The sequence below is a fragment of the Pieris rapae genome, chromosome Z, assembly GCF_905147795.1.
Source record: "Pieris rapae chromosome Z, ilPieRapa1.1, whole genome shotgun sequence".
NCBI classification, from domain to species: domain Eukaryota; kingdom Metazoa; phylum Arthropoda; class Insecta; order Lepidoptera; family Pieridae; genus Pieris; species Pieris rapae.
In genome coordinates, this window is record NC_059534.1 from 9208048 (window position 1) to 9228843 (window position 20796).

A 20796-nucleotide genomic window follows, 5' to 3' on the forward strand; every position below is an offset into this window, starting at 1 on the left:
GAAGCAGTTTCCTGGAAATTTGTTGCGACCCTTTTATTCGACCCGGAATTAAGGGTATTGCATGCCTTCCGTGCGGAGACATTCACGATTAATCTCACAATTTATTCTCGATCCCAGGAAATTGTTCTAATGTAATCTAATTGAAAGCTTAGACGAACAATTTTATAATATAAATAATTATCGGTCGTAGGTAAGCGTTAGTAAGTCTTATTAACAATGTAAAGGTGTTTTGACCGTTATCTCGGCCGGAAGTTAAAAAAGGTGATTCGGGCGTAATTTTCGTCCGCGGCGATTCGTCGGGCATTAGCCGGATAAAAAACGAGGTGTCGATTGAAAGTAAGATATGTGCTGCGTTATTATTTCATTTGAGTTTGTTTAAGAATTGTTTGAGGGTTTTTAGGTAACGTTTTTATTATTTTATTAACGAGCCTTTTTAAGTGGGCAATGAATTATTGTGTTTAATTTATATTCGTAAATATATTGGGGCTAAATTATAAACGGTTTGTGCTACTTATGAGAAGACTTGAGTGGCATTGGTAGATAAAGTAGAAATGTAATTATAATATGTTATGTGCATTTTTGTATACATTAAAGTATGATCAAAATTAAATTTACTTCAAAAGCGTCGAGGTAAGTCTTACGACGGATTTTTTAGAGAAAGTAGGTGATCTTATGTATCTTCTACGCCGGAAAACGAGCTTAGGCCTTAATTTTAACCACTAAGGCAAGACAAACGTCATGGATTATTGATGCTAAGACAATTTCAGCGATATGTTCCTACACCATATTATCAAGAAGTGTTGAAACATATAAAGGTATTATAGTTTACAAGCGCTCTTGGAATCTACGACCTCAGTTAAAATCCTACGTTTAGCCACAAATATAAAATATTTACTATTACAATTTAAATTAGTTATAACTATTTAAAATTGTAGTAAAAAGATAAAAATGCAATTATCATTATAGTTACTGACAATTATAAATAGATAATTTATACGAGGTATTACTATGAACGCAGATTAAAGAGAAATAAAATTAAAAATGTAAGGTAATGCTTACACAAAAGCAGAGTTAGTTATTTTAGTCCACCTTCAAATAAATGTCAAAAATAAATGTGAAAACCTTTTTAGGTATGCTGTTAACAAGTTAAATTGATTCAAATCAATTAGAATCTCTGTGATTTGCGAGGAATTTGTGTACCTTTTTTAGCATTCTTAGTTTTTGAAGATCAGGTTAGTGGCTTCGCATAACTTTTTCCACTCTCCTCTGTCTTAGGCAAGCCTCTGCATAAGGGTATCACCCTGTAAGGCTCGTCCAGGTCTAGACTTGTGCCCTGGATCACAATAACTTTTTCTACATTTTCATTAACCGTAAGTAGTGTGGACTTAAATCGCTCTATCATGACAAATACAACTGGAAACAATTTAAGATAACTGTTTTAAATTTAAAGACATCTAATAAAAAATGACAACACAGATTGGGCTTGAAACTTAAAAAATCTCTCAGATTAAGTCTAATTGCACTCTTTTAACTAGTCTTTCGTCTCGTTCTGTCAGTGTGTCTCCTTTAATTAATACTGGTTTTGGGTTACATATTAGCTTAAATTAAAAACAATGAGTAATCACTGTAACTTTGATTAACAATCTTTGTTTACAAAAAGACCTCATTCTATATGTACCTATATAGGAATATTTATTTCTTGGCTGGAAAACTTAGCATCCGTTCATAGAGAAATCCTGTCACGTTTAACAAGAACCGCGAGATTGATTAAGAATTTCAAGAGCTGTTATGAATAAGAGAACGTTTAAAGAAGAATATTAATACATTATTAATAATGTAAATTTTATTTGTAAGATCTATGTAAGACATAAGAACAGATCTGAAGCGTGCTGCTTCTACCCCTGAGGTCCCAACTTCGATTCCCTCTGTACCTACTAATAGATCACCAGTCGCTCCTACGGTGAAGAAAAACGTGAGGAAATTGGCATGCGTTAGAAACCAAAAAAGCGACACCTGATTTGTCTATTAGAAACAAATGATCACTTATTAGTAATGCTTAAAGTTTGTAGCGCCACTGTGTTATTTTTACACATAAGCATAAAGTAATACAAAGAAATTCTTGTTATACAAATCAACTGACTATAAATGTATTTCTACAGTGTACTTATTTACGGAAAAGTGAAACATCAAATTCGAATAAGATCGTCATTCAACACAAAACATTTCGCATCTAACATTAAGCACCTTGAAATGGCAAAATTTATCACCTCTTACAATATTGTGACAATTCCTATTAAACGGACCACCATACTGGTTCTAAATTAAAAATAGAATAAATGATATGTCACTCGCAACAATACTTTCAATGAAGACGTAGATATATTTTACGTTTGGTTACTCTTTAGTTGGTGGATCCAAGTTTTTTGCGAGTTATTGTTGCTATTCGGACAGATGTCAGGGGCAGGGTAATTCGACAATAGCGCTCCGGGGGTGCTTTGTCCTCCCCCTCTCCTCCATTAACTGACACCTCTAACATTCACTCCAGTATCAGAATAAATTATTCAATTTATTTATTGCCATTCACAGAATAGTTATTGCCCTAAATGGTTTTTAATGTCCTTATTTTATAGATAATTTATACCTACGTCGTTTACAGCTGCTCACCCTTCTGACAGCTATTAGCGAGACATCAGATATCGAGTCCGGAAACTCGAGTCGATTGTTGAGTTATTAATACAGATGGTTGAGTTTTCGATTGATTATAATTCATGGTGCTGGCCACGCGTTTGGTGAACGATTATGATGCTATAATTTAAAATGTTCAACGGAGCGAAACCTCGAAACAGGTACAGGTGATAAAAGGGAGTTCGGGAATGTTTGGCTCTCCTAATGGCCTATCTATTAGCTTAGATTTCCGTAAAGAAAGTTTAAAAGTTGCAATTAATCCAAGTTCCTAATAAATTCTTCAATGGTAAAACGGCGCGGGCCAATGGCAGACCGCAGAGAGCAGGCGAATCAATCAGCGTGGCTCAATAATAATTGATTGCTCAGTCTGCCTTCCCCGACCTAATTACCTCTCTCCCGCGTGCGCACGCCTCATTAAATATCGTCTGTTGTTTGTTCTCCTAATTAAAGCAGAACTTTATCGGTCCCGAACCCCGTCTAATTGATATCATTGCTGGCGTTTACGATCATTGAATTACGGCTATAGGTTCCCGTCGGGTTCGGCTGTTAACCGAAACCGCACATCGTCTGATCTCCAATTGAACTGTGTAATCCCAGTTTATTGTTTATTTATTTACGAGCGCCCGTCTACCTGTCGCGACGCTTTTGCGATCACTATAAACGGCGCTGTCAATTGATTAATTAAGTTCATTCCATCTATCGTCAGTATTGAATTCATCAGCAAAGTGAATCGCATAAATTATACAATTTCTAGATTTGATAATCAACGCAGTACAACACAATTCAAAACGCCAGAACTCAATTTGCGTTTCAAATGAGCCGTTAAGAAACGTTCGCGGCCATGAATAAAAATACAAATATCACGCGTAATAAAATAATATTAACTTGATGCCAAATCGCATCGTTATAATGCGAACGAAGTGGAAAATGAGCAATTTCGCTTAAATCACAATCTAGCAATACTTTGATACCCGTGAAATTGCCGGAACGGAATAAATGTTAAATAAAACCTAAAATAAAATTATTGTGCCTCCATCTCCACAAACAAATAATTGGTGCTGGGAACCTACCTACCCGAAAGGCCGTGGCGCCCGATGCCGTTCGTTTTATGGCTTATTTGGGGGAAGCTTTATTGAACTTACCCACGTTGTCGTCTCGTTATACAAATGTAGACCTTAAACTATGGTTTGTATGACACAAAATTGTATATTATTCACAAATTGCGTCACCGTGCGGCATAAAATGACTGTTTCGTTTGTATACGCTCTTTATCCACTTATAGTCATTCTTTTTTCTACTCGCTACAATTCACTTTCAGATTTCGCTAGTCGTGCTGAGTATCGTTATTATTTTATGGCATGAATAATATTATTACCTTTTTTGTAGTTTTGGGGCACTTTAATACGAGTGATCAATTACTTCGTAGCTTTCTTTTGTGATGAACATTCTTTGAAATATTTATACCATAGTTTAAGAAAATATTAGTAGTTTAATGAAGAAATAAAGTTTCTTCTCAATTCAGCAACGGTTTTATTTAAGCTTCATCCTTTCCTTTCCTTTATACCAGCCTACTATTTTGTATATTTTGTTTGTAATTTTGACACTTAATTATACGTAGGTATATCATAAAAAACATCAACATCATTTTTAGAACTGGGCCTCAGAGGTCTGTCTATCAATCTATGGGCAAGTAGGTGATCAGCTTTTTGGATCTAAGGCATACCGGTTTAGTTGAATTAAATGCGCACATAAAAAAAACGTCCATTGGTGCATAACCGGGGATCGAACCTACTACCTCATGGATGAGAGTCGCACGCTGAAGCCACTAGGCCAAAACTACTCTAAAAATCAACCGTTATATTCTGTGAATTCCACGTTAAAACTTCACAGTTATCATCATAGACAATCTGTCTACCCCTTCGATATTCCGTAAATAGCACGCGTTTGAATATTATCTACATTAAATTGTCAAACACTGGCCGTAGTGAATACCACATGTCGTGGATAAATTTATTGTCGCCCTATAAAAACACCTTTTGGTTAATTTGCAATTCCGCAAATAAATTGCAATGCACGCGGCTAGTTTTCAATCCAATTTGTTTCACCTGACAGTAATGATAGTACAACGTTATGAACGAAAAAGCATTCTTTAGTATTTTTTTATTGTTACGGGAAATGTTATAAATATTTTGAAATATATCATATGTTTCGTATGCATCTGATAATGCTAGTTAAATATTAAAAAATCTTGAATATACTAATCCGTATGTGAAATTTTGTGTACACTGTAATGAATGTAACGAATCATTGCTTTAGTTAGTTAAAAATATTTGCAATAACGTAGTCTTTATCATCACATCAAAATTACTGGAATACATATACCAAATCATATATATGGAACATTAGATAAATACTCTTAATTTTAAAGCCATTTGTCTAATAAAAGAGAGAATTTTACAAACCATATTTCCCAATTTTGATGTCGGTTAAAAAACAAAACAGCTCTCTAGCCTATGGTATCAAACATATACAGTACAGTCTACAAAGACAATACGCCCACGCTGTGATTGGTCCATTATTAAAAGTTACAGCGCACTAAAATTTATCTGTTACCTAATTTTAAGCAACGTGATTTGGCTTTGGCGCACCAAAAGCCGTCGTATATGCAGTTTATGAAGCAGAAAATGGTATCACACAACATGCCCCAAGTAAAATCAGCCTTAACGGCGTTCGGTAGCCAGAAAGCTAAGTTTAGTCATGACGGAGAGGCGACAATTTGGCAAAGGCGCGGGTCGTCGCGGCGCCTAGCCCCGAGCGTTCCTCGGCTGGCGCCCAAGCAGGGGTACGACTTTATGAACCGGCAAATAACTACTTGAAACAAATGAATCTAATTTATGAACCGCACTGATTTTGTTTTTTTGCACACTCCTTATTTGTGAATGCAGTGGCGCGTGTGAATAATGTTTACTGCGGGGCAAGCCCCTTCCACTACTGTTTATATTTATTTGGGGTCCACATAATGAGTCTCTAACGCGATGACTCGCGAACTCTGTGGAGAATTGATTAAAACGTTGTTAGGTTCAGTTTTACGGAAGAGTGGGGTGAATTGGGCCGGATAAGATTTTTAAGGGTTACTAAATGAGTTTTATCGCACAGTTAACTCAAAATAACGGTTTGTATAACTCTGAGGAGGTATTAACAGTTTTAATAGGTCCTAAAATACCTATAAACAAGCGGTTTGAGCGTGCTTCTTATGTCGAATGCGGGCAACCTAAGTTAATGAAATGAAAATGTTTTACGGCAAGTGTTTTAATGTGGAAAAACATGAAAACAGTATTGTGAACTACAAATTTAATTAGTTAACAGAGCTGTGAGTATTTTCGGGAAATAATCAGTTATAATTGTTTATACAATATTTTTTACGATTTCTTTGTTACTCTTCATAACCTACTTTCTTATTTGTGAGCAGTTTAGTATTTAGATATATTCAAATGACACGATCATACAATAATATAACCAAAGTATTTTATAACATTTCTCTAAATTAATTTGCACAACTAAATTGTATCTATACAAAATTGCCTTTAAAAGTCAGGCAGTGTAACCATAATATAAATAATTAATATTTATTTCCAGTTAATGCGGAGTTGATTGGATAATGATGTAGGGGTGTAAGAAAACATCAGTGGTGGCAATCCGTGGTCGTTAGACCGAATAGTCACGTGACCCCATTCTCCTCTAATTCCAGGGGCGAGCCACTCATCGCTCATAGTTAGTGAGTCTCCAGGGTTGTCAGAAGCAGGAAAAAGCACAATTTTTATCTCTCCCTCACAAAAGAGTTGCCTTCGTGAATTTGTCACTGGCTTATTTAGGGAAAAAGTACAACCATGCAATAGATATTAATGATGTGGTTTGAAACTCTCATTTTTCACAATCAGTGACTTCTGTTTTGATTAGGAATGCAATTACTTGCAATGCTATATTTTTGTCATCATATATAAGACGACATGAGCAGTGTCCTAGTGGTTTTTATGTGGGACTATCATCCCTGAGATAGTGGGATCGATCTCCGGCTGGTATCAATGTAGTTGGTGAAGGAAATCATCGTCAGGAAACCGGCTTGCCTTAGACCCAAACAATCAAACAGTCGCAAGTGTTGCTTAAGCTTTATTTTTAAATTAATTTAATCGTAAACTATAAATTATTCTCGACTTGAATACTATGACAAATTTAGTTACCTCAAGACTGTAACTACGTTATATCACGCAATTACTATGTTAACATATTCCAAAATATTTCTTTTCCAATCAATTCTTGCATAAGCTGAACTTCATAAAAACCCGATTGATACAATATTGCATTATGTTTGAGCGTTTAAAGAGAAAGCACCTAGCAATCACTATGAAATAATCAAACTAATAGCGAGGTTTTAGTATATCCAATCCTCCTTTTTATTGATTTTAATTACACTTTTTTAAATGATGAAATGAACTAAGTATAAGTTAAGTATAATAATATATTAAATAAAACGTATTAATATTTAATATAAAATAAAAAGGTGGCATGTTATTTAAGTTATTTTTCATTGAATAAGTGAGCCAAAGCTGTGGCAGTATAAACAAATACAAAACTGTTATTTTGTAAAAAAATATAGTAAAGATCCTATTCTAGCACTATTTGTTCATATCTAAAAGATAAATGCTTTGCTAATTTTGATTTGTACGAGAACAGAAGATTTAATGCTTGATAATGATTAGTTTAGATATTATTTCTTCGATATCTTCATTAAATAACAAGTTCAAATATATGTAACAATTTACATAACATTAGTTTTAGTTTATATATTCATAGTTATTTATTCCTATAAATTATAATGTTGTCTCGGTCTAATACAATAATAGGGGTATTTTTATTCAGGCCTATATTTGCCCACAACGTAATCGTATTCATTAATTGCATAAACTTATACATTTTCACGAGCTTTTATTACTACAGATAAAAAGTTTTTGAAGCTCCAAATGAAGATAAGTTGCGACTTTAATAAAACTCAGTTACTACCTTTGACATGTACAAACAGTTAAATTTCCCATAGCCCTTAAAATTCAGTCTCACATATATTTTCGCAACGCAAACAATGCCAAAATACGATGGAAAAGCACAACAACAATCTCGTCACTTTCCTTAAAACCGAGGGACAAATAAGCTTCCCTATTCAGTTATCACGACGCAAACACCATTCCATATGTATCCTAATACTTTTTATTATCAGAGCGCGCAAAGGGCTCCAGACAAGGGCTGAGGTCCCGAGGCGAATCATTCACACTTTTAATTTAGTTGTTCCTAATGTATGCGAATAACTTAGGAGAGGGTACCTTCCCTCAGTTAAACTATCCGATGCGAGGGTGCGTGAGTCTTAATAGTTTTCCCTTCTGTATCCATACATTATGCAAATGCGTTAGTGATATGTCAGCCCGTACACTTGGGACTTTTATTGTTGTTCATGAGTTTATTCCCTTTTATTAAGTTAACTTTAATTAAATTCAAGTCGTATTTGTCAACCGATTGGCTGAGAGGTATTGTGTGTTGTGATTTATCTCATATTACACGCGTTGTCGATTCCGTGGACATGTTATTATGTCGAGTGCCGATTTCTTAAAAGTATTTGATTCTGATAAGGAGTTTTGTGTTTTACTGAGAAATGAAATACGTCTCGTGCTGAGATATATCGTATACATATCGTCGATGTGTCTATATCGTTTGTTACAGTATGGTTGGGTTTAAAAGAACTGTATCGTTTATCTAACATGTAATAAGGGTGGAAAATCCTTAGTCTAACCTTAAATCTACTGCCATTTTTCAGAGTAACCCATACGCCCTGAAAGAAGGTGGCGGTGAAATGTCTGCGTGGACATCAGCGGGCCTTCAACCCTCCAGCGGCTACTACCCATACGACCCTACATTAGCTGCCTACGGGTAAGTCCCAGGGGTCTCTAAGAACGAGGCCCATCGGCCACGTCACTTTAGATAAAGCCAGCGCGGCGCAGATTAACATAACTACACCCTTACTAAACTTTATCTTTAATAAAGGCATTGCGAACGGCTCATGTATTTACAACTCATTTATCCATATGCTATTGTTCGTGTAATCGTTGAGTCACACATTTTTCAATGATTAAAGCATAGGTTTTTGGTATTTGTACGTCGAGCCTCAAAATCGCATTAATAAGTTTGACTAAGGGGTTTAAAAGTGTATAAGAATACAATTGATACTTGTCTGATTACGATGTACTAAACCTGTATCGTGTTTAAAAGAAAAATATCACTTGCAGCAGTTTGTTGCAACATGCACCTAAAAACCTGTACCTCTTAATAATAAATTAAAAGTCCAATCCATAAACGTACTTACGCTTTTCCGAGCGTCTGTAATACTTACTGTACGATTTTTTATTCAGAATATAATAAATCGTTGAGTCGCGTCGTCATTGCTGCGTTTTTCTAGCAGCGGGCAATTAAAAACCGAATAGTATTGTAACAGATCTTGTAAGCTTTGTGGTACCGATATGTGTGGTTGATGACTATAAAATGCAGTTTATTACCGGTTTTTTATCGACTCTCAGATGCATTGGTACAATGATGAGCTTAGATATCTAACAATTATCATTCTTTATAGTTTATTTTCTGTTTACTCGATTATCGTCATTTCCCGTATGAATAAAAACGACAGTTTAAGTTTCCAACGTGGCTGTGTTTGGCGTTCGTGCACAAATGACCAAGTAACCACACCCGGTTTTTCGTCGTCTCATTTTGATACACGGCCACCCCGGAGTGTGACAGAGACGAATGATGCCACAACCATTCGCGCTAGGGTTTGATTAATTCACAGTTTTTCTTCGAAAATCCAAAGCGCGACGCGTCGCGTTGACGTTTTTCGCAAACAATGTATGTATTTATAATTTTCATTTAGTTTGTATTGAATTTCTATATATTATGTACACTTTCGAAATTGGAATAATGTAAGGTATTTTAAAATAATATTAGTGAATATTGAGTCGCAAGTAATCTTCATATAAAAAGAATCATTCATTCAAATATGACTTACTCTAGCTTGTATCAGAAGTAGCGCCATTACATTTATTATGTTTCACGCACACTTGAAAAATTTATCCATCCATGAATCAAGATGTGACTGAAAATAAAAACAAATCATGGCACATCAAAGTGAAGTTATGCTGACAATTCGGCTGCGCTCGACTTAATATATAGCAGGCGGCGCGTTATAATCTAAAAATAATTAGGAGAGACATTAGTTTTTATGCGTAAAAAAGACGAAACGATTCCGACGGAATGAGCACGGAAATACACAGTGATGTATCACATTCTCCACTCTCACGCAATTGTTTACTACAGCTGACACAGGGTGATCTTTACTGAATAACTTAAAATAAACTAAGTACTTTATTTGACACACAATAAAATTTTGTTAACACAAAACATCGCTGAAAATGTCCAACAAAACTCGAGCCGCTCTTCATCTAAGTACAGTTAGCGTATTATTTTGAACAGCCTGTAATCTGCCACGCCCGCCGAGCGCCGAAATGAAAAATTACTCAGCTATTTTTAACATTATTCTCGAGCACAGAAAACGTACAAAAATTAGAGAAAAGAGTCGAGGGAGCACTTGTACCGCTCCATTGAGATCAAAATACGCAGGAAATTACAGCGCTTCGGGCTGGCGACGCGCTGAGGGAATTATTTGTGTGCCAACGATTCGGGCTGTTACATTTTAAATAAACCGAATAAGGAACGCTCATTAGCGCGTCTCGTTTCTAAATGACGCGTTTTGCGTCGGTACAACTAGGCAGATAACATATATGCGCGTCGTCGTCATTAATATATCTTAATTGAGGTTAATAAATCCAATCGGCCGACCACTGCCTAAACAGTCGTGAGCGATCGTTCATAATTAATCCGTCTTGATAAGGTGCGGACGGCAAAAACGTATCGCTACGTAGCTTGTGTAAGGAATCCTAATACGTTTCACTCGTGGGTGGGAGGGGGTTGAATTACTTATGTACGCGATTTGGTACATAGCACGGGTTGGTTGGGAGGGCACGTAGGCCGCAATTCCCCCAAGCGGGCAGATCGTACAAGCGATACCGCGGATTCAATGCGCACCTCCATGTATTACAGAAGCTGCGCTAACCGCCCGCCCGCAAACGTTTTCCAATACATCACCCGGAAACATGGTTTAACTATTATATCGCTATATTTTACTTGTATAACGCCAGTTGCTGGTTGATTTTACTGTTTTTATTCACCCACGACGCTCACTATCAAATAATTTAAGATAAACATCGCATATAGAAATGATCATTAGGTTTAAATTATACAGTTTTATATAGGTAAAACAATTTTTGCATTATCGTTAACATTTTCCATTGATTATATGGATTCTGCCTAAATTAATACAGTTGCGGAGCAAGCCTCGTAAGTGGCCTGTCAAAATTAATTACGCAGCTTTCAACTCTGAAAGCGAGGTAAGCCGCTGCCCTGAAAACATTCTATGTGAAACGAGACATTTACAGCTCGACGCTTTTCTTTTCAACATCGCTTCACCGCTATCCGGGCTGATTTCTGAAGAGCTTATTCGTGTTAAACTAATGTGGTTTGGTTTCAAAGGCTTTGTGTGGATTTTACTTTGACAAAAGCATTTATTTGTTTCAACGCTTATTTTGAATGCACTTTGAGAATTGGCTATTAGAATTTTATTTGCGGTCACAAAAATCTGCTTATTTATTTAACATATTTTCAAATCATACATATTATTAAATTATACCGATTTACTGTTAGTTATGTATCTAGGAAATAACAAAATTTCGTTTTAAACAAAAACACTCTTGTTGTAATCCTGGAATAAAGGAACCAATGTTTAAAATCTTAGCGATACAGACATAATACCTAGACGGCTATCCGATGACTTGTACCTAATCTGTGGCCGGTTCTCAAGATGGCGTCGCAATCGATTCCAAGTGTGCACTAACACCTACACAAGCGCAACCCACGCTGCACCTCCCTGATGCACTCAAGTGCACGCCTTCTAACTATCACCTTCACGTGTCACTGAAAAGCCGACACCTCGAATCGATGCGGCTTCAAGTTTATTACGCCACAAAAACGCCAACATTAAAGTTATGCCGTTCAATGATACCTAAATCAAAGCATCAAAACATTCGTGTCACGTACAATGTTCGCGCGCAAAAATGTTGAACAGCGAATCTTCGAAACACCGCACAAGGTATCAATTTGTGTGAACATACGAGCGCGGGGGACTATTTTTTAACTATTTTCCGTCGCAATACCTATTTATTGCCCTCTCTAGACTCGCCTTTGTCATGTAGGTGGAGAAATCGAGACCAGGTACGGTCTGCCGACGCTGAGGGATCGAAATTCACGTCGCCCCAAAATTACGCTTGAAATTCAGATGCAAATGCGATTGAGGGCTTTCTATATTGAGGCTGTTTTATTTTGCGGCGCTATCTATTACTCTCAATAAAACGCCTATCTCATATCTGTTACGAAATTTCAATATCGATTTTACGCAGCGGTTTGAGAATGGAATGTATAATAAATATTTCATATACCAAATACGTAACAATACCATATATAAAATAACATAATTATTATAACATTGATTCAGACAAGAATTGTTATTAAAGTATTCTTTTGTATATTGTGTCTAATAAAGAATAAAGAATTTATATTGATTGATTATTTGATTTTTATTAATTATCATTGGCAAATAATGTGTAGTAAAATGTTTACGACATACATTACCTATCGTTTGAAAATTGTGACTCTTCGATCTTAAATTATAAGGCGAATGTGTAGATTAAAGGCCAGAAGCGTTTTACCTTTTAGGTATATGGATAAATTTATGTTTGTCAACAGATATGGAGCGGGATACGATTTAGCAGCGAGAAGGAAAAACGCGACGCGAGAATCAACAGCGACGCTTAAAGCATGGCTGAACGAACACAAGAAAAACCCGTATCCCACTAAAGGCGAGAAAATAATGTTAGCGATCATAACTAAGATGACGTTGACACAAGTTTCGACGTGGTTCGCAAACGCACGGAGACGACTCAAGAAAGAAAACAAAATGACATGGGAGCCAAAGAATAAAACGGATGACGACGACGACGCAATGCTCTCCGACGAAGAGAAAGAACAAGACGATAAAATTAAAAATAGCAAAGGTTGGTTAAGTTTTTTAACAGTTCGACGTCCGATCGTTAACGCTGAAAAGTTTAAACCACAATCGAAACAAATCGAATATCGTTAACCCGAAATCGTTGACAATCGGATGTTGAATCATATTTCGTGCGTACATTTTGTCCCAATGAATTATTGATGTGCTCTGCGAATTGTTACTGTCCCATTATTTAACCTGCGTACTGAAATGCGAATGTGAATTGCGCCCGTTATTGCCACTAATTTGCCTTTTACAGAATGCTTGTTCGACCGCGACGTTCGAGCAATCGGTTTTTGTTTAAAACAATTTTAATACTACAGTTGAATAAATTGTAGATGAAAGTAAGCAATATCCGGTTAAGGGCACGAGAGAAGAGTCCGGAGAGAGGTTTCGGTGAGGAGAGGGGCTGGGGGGAGGATGGCTGTGACGCGGGGATCGGTCTCAGGCGTGTAACTGAGCGTAACCGCTGCTCGCTCCCGGATTTCCTATTTGTAGTAAAGTGGGCGGCGCCCTCACCCAAAATTCATATAAACCTTCCGTTACGTAGGTAGGTACGCTGAAATTCGAAGGTCCCGTTCAGTACGGCTGACGATCTGCCCTACTTCATGTTCTTGCCAAAGGATTTGTCGGCTTCGAGGATCGTTTCTTTTATGAGGACATTTCGTTGAACGTAAGTAAGTACGTTTTAGGGGATTTATAATGTTTGCCAATCGAGTATGGGCCGATTTTACGCTACGGTTATTAGTGGTATACGTTACGTTGTCGCAATGCGCGTGTCGAGAACGTTGTGGATTATGTCGGACATAAAATTCAGGCGCGGTGGGTGTGCTTTTAGTCTCGCCTGTCAACAACATAAATTATAAGTAGGCATTGTTGCTACTGAGATGGTTTGGCAGAGGAGTGTTTTCGTTGGAAATGGAGGGAGTCACGGCTAACGCGTGGCATACGTTGCCTAATGAACCTAGCTATTGTTGGGAAGAAGTGCACTCAAATCGCAATCGACATTGTCGTAGCCGAGGGCAAAGGGTGATGAAATATCGCTCGCGGAGCGTACAATTAAATACGACAGTGTTCATTAATTTCGTAAGAATTTAAATAAATTCAAAACAATTAACATAAAAAACAAAAAAATGTTCATACTGATTATAAATTAATTATGTAAGGTAAATACTGACGTCTTGAATATTTTTATATGATAAGCATTATACAAATTACCATATATTTAAAAACACAAGCAGGAAGTTAAGTAGACGGTTAGAAAATGCGGATAAAAGCCTACGAGTGTTATGTTAATTTAATTATTTATAAATCTTGATTCGATGCAACTAAATAACATGTACAATCTTTTAAATAAAGTTTAAAGATTGTTATCTAGATATTTATATGGAAATTGTTGAACTCATAAAGTACATTACAAACTAGCTGATGCATTTTAAGTATCATCTCAACATTGATTCAATAACTCGTGATTTAAGTAAGATTACATTCGAGCGTTGATAAGTGCTTCGATTAAGACGATTTTATTACTATAGTGAAGTCTGGGTTTTGTGTAATTTTATTTATTCATTGTAACATATTTGTTTATATAATATGTAAATATTTAGTAAGTGTTGATAATATAATTTTATTAATAACGTAAATAATTAAATTACATTAAGTACAGAAATTCTTCAAACTACATCAGTTCGATTAGATTTTATATCTTGATCCCGTAGGTTACAAAAAATAAGATTACATCGTAAAAAAAACGATGTATATTCTATAATCAAAGCCTGGACGATATATATTTATATAAGAATTATAATTCAATTTCAAACGGATCTGTGTTTAGCGGCGTGACAGACTCTCGCTTTATAACATTAGGACGTATCAAATCCAGTAATGTACGTTTGTTAGGAACCCCTCGAAAGGGCTCGAATATGGCGAGATGGCACAATGGTTGCGGATTATAGACACGTGCCGAAAGCTGAACTTCCGTACTTAGAACACCCATTACAATATTATGCAATGTATATGTTGTTTTTTAATTAATCATTATTAATATTGAACTCTCAATTCATACTTAGTTGTTAATGTTACAGCTAAGAGACTAAGGGCCTGTTTCACAATGTCCGGATAAGTTCCAAATAAGCTATTTATTACTTATTTATAGGATAAACACTATTTTTGCGTTTCACGACTGTCAGATAGCGCTATTTGTCATGAAATGCCAAGTATCTTATTCGGAACTTTTATCTTACGAATAATTTATGTGTTGCATAGCTATTTGGCACTTTATCCATACATTGTGAAACAGGCCCTAAGAATGGCTTTTATTGCAATAGGTCTTTGTACGTTATAATTACGAGGCTTTGAATCTTACGATGAGAGACTTGTAAGTTTAGCGTAGAAGCGTAGCGCTACAAATAACATTTCGGAGCTACGATGCGTAGCAAATATGAACAATAAAAAAACATTGTATTCATTTTTATTACATCGGTTATACAAAAGATTATTGTATTGCTGATCTGCTGTGTCAATAGTCTTTTATTTTGAAATTCCCTCGTGGTTTCCTCTTGAAGACGAATATGTCACATACAATAAACAGAATAAGTTACTATTTTATGTAATCTTAAAAGGTTACAAAGACGTGTTGATTTAAAGGCTCAGGCATAGAATTATTCCAAAGCCAACAACGATATCCGATTAGAATGTGTCAAAAAATAATTTCGCAAATTCAATAGGCACGTTGTCCAAACAAGGAAATTTTAATCCGCTAAACCTAATCCCGACATCTCCACGCGATTCCCAGCGCCTAACCAAACAAACCATAACGGGCAACCGACATGCATAACGCACAATTCTACAAAAATGTCAATGTTCGCGACGTGTAATATATCATTTTAAGTCGCTGCAAACAATATATAAAAGCTTTCACACGCGTTCCCTAGAACGACAAACATCACAACTATCTAAGCCACTCATGAATAAAAGCATTCGGACCCCACCGATAAATGTTAATTTTTGTAAGTACGCATTGCAAACAAAATATTAATCCCGCGCGTTAATGGAAAACGAGTCAGGAGAACAAACAAGTGTCAACGGACGTCGCTCGAGATGTAATAAATTGCAGTGGCCTTGCTTTAAGTGCACTGTGGTGAAGGGGGGGTGAGGGGGGTTTGTCCCCACGCTACCGAGACGAGTTTTTATTATGTCTCACTTCGCCCCTGGCTTCGGTGACTAAAGGGGAAAACCATTTGAGGCAGAGGCTCGGTGGATTCGATTTTCACGTGCCCCGGACGCCCGCGGGATAAATCTATCGTTTGCATATTCGATAAAGGGGACCATTTTGTTTGCATACTGTTGATAACGTTTTAATTTGCTAAAATGAGACCACACGATTGATTTTCTGATTTAGATTAAGATTACTTTTCAACCGGATTCGTACAATACATATAAATTATTGTTTTTGTTCAATCAAGCAACTAGTATACTGTGGTACTGACTAGAGTTGTCATAACTATAACATTTTAATAAATTAACACTAACATTAGGAGAGATTAAAATAGCAATGAATTTTAAAAGCCTTTGGAATTGTAACTTTCTTGTAAGAGATAAAAATAACACGGAAATAGATAGTTCTAGGTAAAATACATTTAATAATTCAAAACAATCTAATCAGTTCTTTACCTTATATTTAATATTACTAACAAAACCTTCTGCGGCTGTCCAATCAATAACTAAACGAAAAAAAAAATTGCAATCACACTCATAATAAACTAGTTACACAAAAACAAAGTTATAGGTAAATCTAAACAATTACATCGGAAAGTAAAACAATTACAATTTGCCAGATAATGGCTGTATACACTAAACGTATTGAACACTACAAAATAATCAAATTACGGCTTATCTCCCGGCGTTGTGAGCCTCTATTAGATTAATACAATGAAAATTAAAACAATTTGCCGGATAAATATCTTCGCGCGAAGTATCACTGGCATCCCTATTTATCCCTCGTGAAGGGCAACGAGTATAACCCCTCTTAAAAGCTAGGAGCAGTCAGCATTAAATGGAATAAAGCGAATGAAGTCGCGCGGTCGAGTCTCCCGCAGCTATAGCTCTCCGAATTTCATTAGGCACCCCGAGCCCTTCTCACCCCGAAAGCCACTTTACAACGGCAAATGGTATTATGATAATACTTAGGGCTTTATAAAATTTTGCTGAATTTCAGCTTAATTGTAAAATGTATCCGCCTCAAATGTAAAATTTGCTTTATTTTTATGTTATCGCCTCTTTGTACTGGCCCTTCTTTCAGTTTGATATTTATGTCGGAGTAATACTTAACGTCTTAACGTGATGCCGTCCATTTTTATTTGTATTGGGTCTGGATTGATTTTATACGTTAACAGGTGGATCTACAAATGTATATTTAAAACGTCGCGCCAAATGTGAGAAAAATCGAAATATTCAGTTCATTTTCAAACGATAAAAAAAATGTGAATGTTTCCACAAAGGGCAAAATAGAGAGGACGAGAAGCGAGGTTGACCATTAATTGTGTGGCACATTCCGCGGAGTGCGGCGCCGCGGGGCGAGCCGGGAAATGCGAAATAAATGCTCAGCTTAAATGTGAAAGGGATCGAGCGCGCCCGCGGCGGGGGAGTCGCGCCCCAAAGTGGTATTTTCACTTCGCTAATCGGATAACCACTTAACGAATGGGTCACTGCACGCCAAACGTATTTTCACACGACTTTCCCGAAGGGAGATACGGCTACATCTTACGAGCTAAAACTTACGTCCCCGGTGTAATGGTCACGTTGGATACAATGCGAATCGTATCGATTTCGGAACAGTACTTTAAGCTCTTTTTTATAGTTATGGCGTTACGGTATTGGCTATTGCGAGTAATCCGCTTGTACGCACACACGGGGAATATGAACATGAATTCTATTGTTTTCAGATGAGGAGCGGAAGGATGATCTGCTGCAAGGGATGCATAGCCAGCTACTCGGATACGGGATAAAGGAGGAATCGAAGCGGGGTCCCTCCGAGTGTGGTGTGCCTATACCTGCTTCGAAGCCGAAAATTTGGTCCTTAGCTGATACGGCGGCGTGTAAAACTCCACCACCAGCCGCTCAACCTTGGCCTCAGCATGGTTATGGACCCGAACGACCGCCTCCAGCCGATGGCAGTTCCAACGGATTTGTGCTGCCCGCAACGGCTGCAGCTAGCCCTGCGAGCGGATCCTACGGACGGTACGGTGGCTTCCCTGGTGGCCAATACAGCGGGCAACACCCCTGCATACATCCAGCTGCATTTCCTGATGTGCAAACGGACACGCCACCACAAACACCCCCCAATATGAAGGTGCACAGTGTCGCAAACCCTCTTGGAAGTGGTGGTTCTGGCTACTGCTTCCCCCGGCACCAGCAATCACCACAGCGTGACCCCTACCACAATCCCCATCACACGAACAACCATCAGCCGAACCAGCATCACAACGAAGGATCAGCGGCCTTTAAACCGTTTTATAAAAGGTGAATATATTCATATTATAATTTACACTTGACGTTTTTGAGGTAGAGTTTCTAAAAATGTGATTCTACACGAACATAGTCCACTACAAAGGCGTATAAAGCTTCAAAATTCTACAAGTAAGGACGATCACAAATGGATGATCGTAGTAAAGATACCAAAAGGCCATAAACAGAGTTGCGGTTTCGTAATGGAGCTTGCGCCGGTGTCATGTTGGTAATTGAAAACAATGGAAGCGCGTCGAAACGCGAGGGGCGAGGAGGTGATTGCAATCTCGTGTCATTTGTCAGTGTCAAACGACGTGAAACAAACTCCTACGTGAGCGCTGAACACTGACCCGCTAAAACTAAACATCTCTTTTATAGGGGATTCATAGTAATACTAGCGCAGATTTAGTAAAGAAAACATACATACATACCTCATTTTTTGCTTTTAAGTAAAGTAAATTTTACAACTTCACAATCGTAACATTAATTTGACTCCATTAAAATTATTATATTCTGTTATTATTTAAATCTTTGATAGTTGGTATGTAATTTCGTAAAGTCTTAATTACCTTTAAAATCCTCACGGTTAACTAAATAGCCTACATTTCTTGATAAATTCAAGCCTAGACCTGCAACGTTATCCACAAAAAGAAACACACAAACCATAACAGGTTTGCCATAGTTTTATAATTTCCATTTATCTAGTCGCATTTTTCTAAGAGTCGCCAAAGGATTTCTCAGAAGGAGCCGCGGTATCTGTCTCATTACAATAAATTGCGTCCTCGACAGCGCCCCACACGGTGGCTTCGCAAAGAATTCTGTTTTAAGCAAACGCTCACAAATTCACATCTATAACTTTTTGTATTATTTTGGTTTTCACGCCTTTTTGCCCAGCGAATTCCTTGACGCGAAAATAACTCCTTATCGCGGCATCCCTTTAAAGGAGCCCCAAAAAGAATGCATCGAATCGACAGTTCTTATTCGGCTTAAATAACATGCCTGTGTTGTTTTTATTTAATCCAAATAGTGCTACCAAAACGATTATGTCTATTTAATTTATACTGCAATAAATAAGTTAAACTTTTAACGTCAATTCTGAAACAAAGATAAAAATAGTACTGTGTTAAATTTTAATATAATAAAATATCTAAACAAAATATCTAGTGAGGGTTAGAGCCTGGAACACTAGTTGTAAGGACAAAACATTTCATATACATAATTGACACTTTAGAGAATTAACGCGATATGATTGCAAGAGATGTCATTCGACTTATTTACTTTAATTTATGTATAAGGTCATATTCACAAGTTTACACAGTCAAATGATTGATTTATGAGAGAAATCACGTAGTCCAAGATTCTTTGTTAAAAGTATTATTTACACAACACTTAAGTATTATTATGCTGATATAAATAATTCATGATTAACAAGAGTAAAATCATCAATCCTTTGTATGCAGACACACCTAGCTCTAATTCCATTCACTACGGCTCATTTGAATAATCGGAATTGTTCTATGGACAAAAAATATTCTCAAATACGCATTATGGATGTGAGCTTTATTTTAAGTGTGGCTACTGCATACAGAGTACCCTTAAACTGTGGAATTTAGTTCCAATATAATGGATTAAGTCTATTATTTTAAGTCTATTCAATCTCTATATGATTAGGTCTAGACACATTTGTTTTAAGAAATATTATTATATTTTTTACATATTCTTAGAGTGTAAATTTCGTATGTATCGCTTGAACTTTGGCCGTAGGTTTACGCTTAATTTTAGTATTAAAAGATTGTTAAGGCCCATCTAAGTCATATCTAGTATATTCCCAATATTTGTAGCGAGTGGTATTGTCTTCAAAAGCTCGATCTTTATAGTACTCTGTGCTTTAGATAACGCACGATGAATATGCGTGGGCGAGAACTGAATGGACTCTTCATTCACAACCGCATTAAAACCACTTTTTTTTCCGAGGCTCTAATCTTTCCTCTTATCTCGATCCCGGGTCCTCGGTTTCATTCAGGCGCGAGTCCAGCTAACCTGTTCGAATATTGTTTTTTTTTTTTTCAAAAAAGTTTAGATGACCGCGGGCGAGGTCGAATTTTTATTTCTTTCACATTTCGGTTTTCCGGTCGGAGCGATTCGTTAATAAATTCTCAGATAATGAGACTGAGCGTTTCGTCACCTCGTCTCGATTGCTTTAAGTTTTATTCTTATTTTAGCCTTTATGTGTGAACGCTGAGGGCTATAGAATGGGCTATCTTGGATTCGATAATTCCTTGTTTTTATGGTTGAATTTTGGGTATACCGTTTGAGATTAGGGTTTAATCGTCTGTTTTTCTATTAAAACATTGATT

At 36.7% G+C, this 20796-nt stretch overlaps 1 protein-coding gene across 3 annotated transcripts in view; it reads left to right on the forward strand.

The window, feature by feature from the left end:
* LOC110999043 (homeobox protein caupolican) overlaps window positions 1-20796 on the forward strand; it is an 83086-nt gene that overhangs the window by 60391 nt on the left and 1899 nt on the right. For 2 of the 3 annotated variants that reach the window (XM_022267921.2, XM_022267922.2), the window contains exons 3-5: window positions 8546-8658; window positions 12634-12941; window positions 17878-18454. In XM_022267921.2, coding sequence (XP_022123613.1) covers window positions 8546-8658; window positions 12634-12941; window positions 17878-18454 — 998 coding nt within the window. Of the gene's footprint in view, window positions 1-8545; window positions 8659-12633; window positions 12942-17877; window positions 18459-20796 lie in introns of those variants that run through there. The other variant, XM_045634171.1, reaches the window with a different exon arrangement.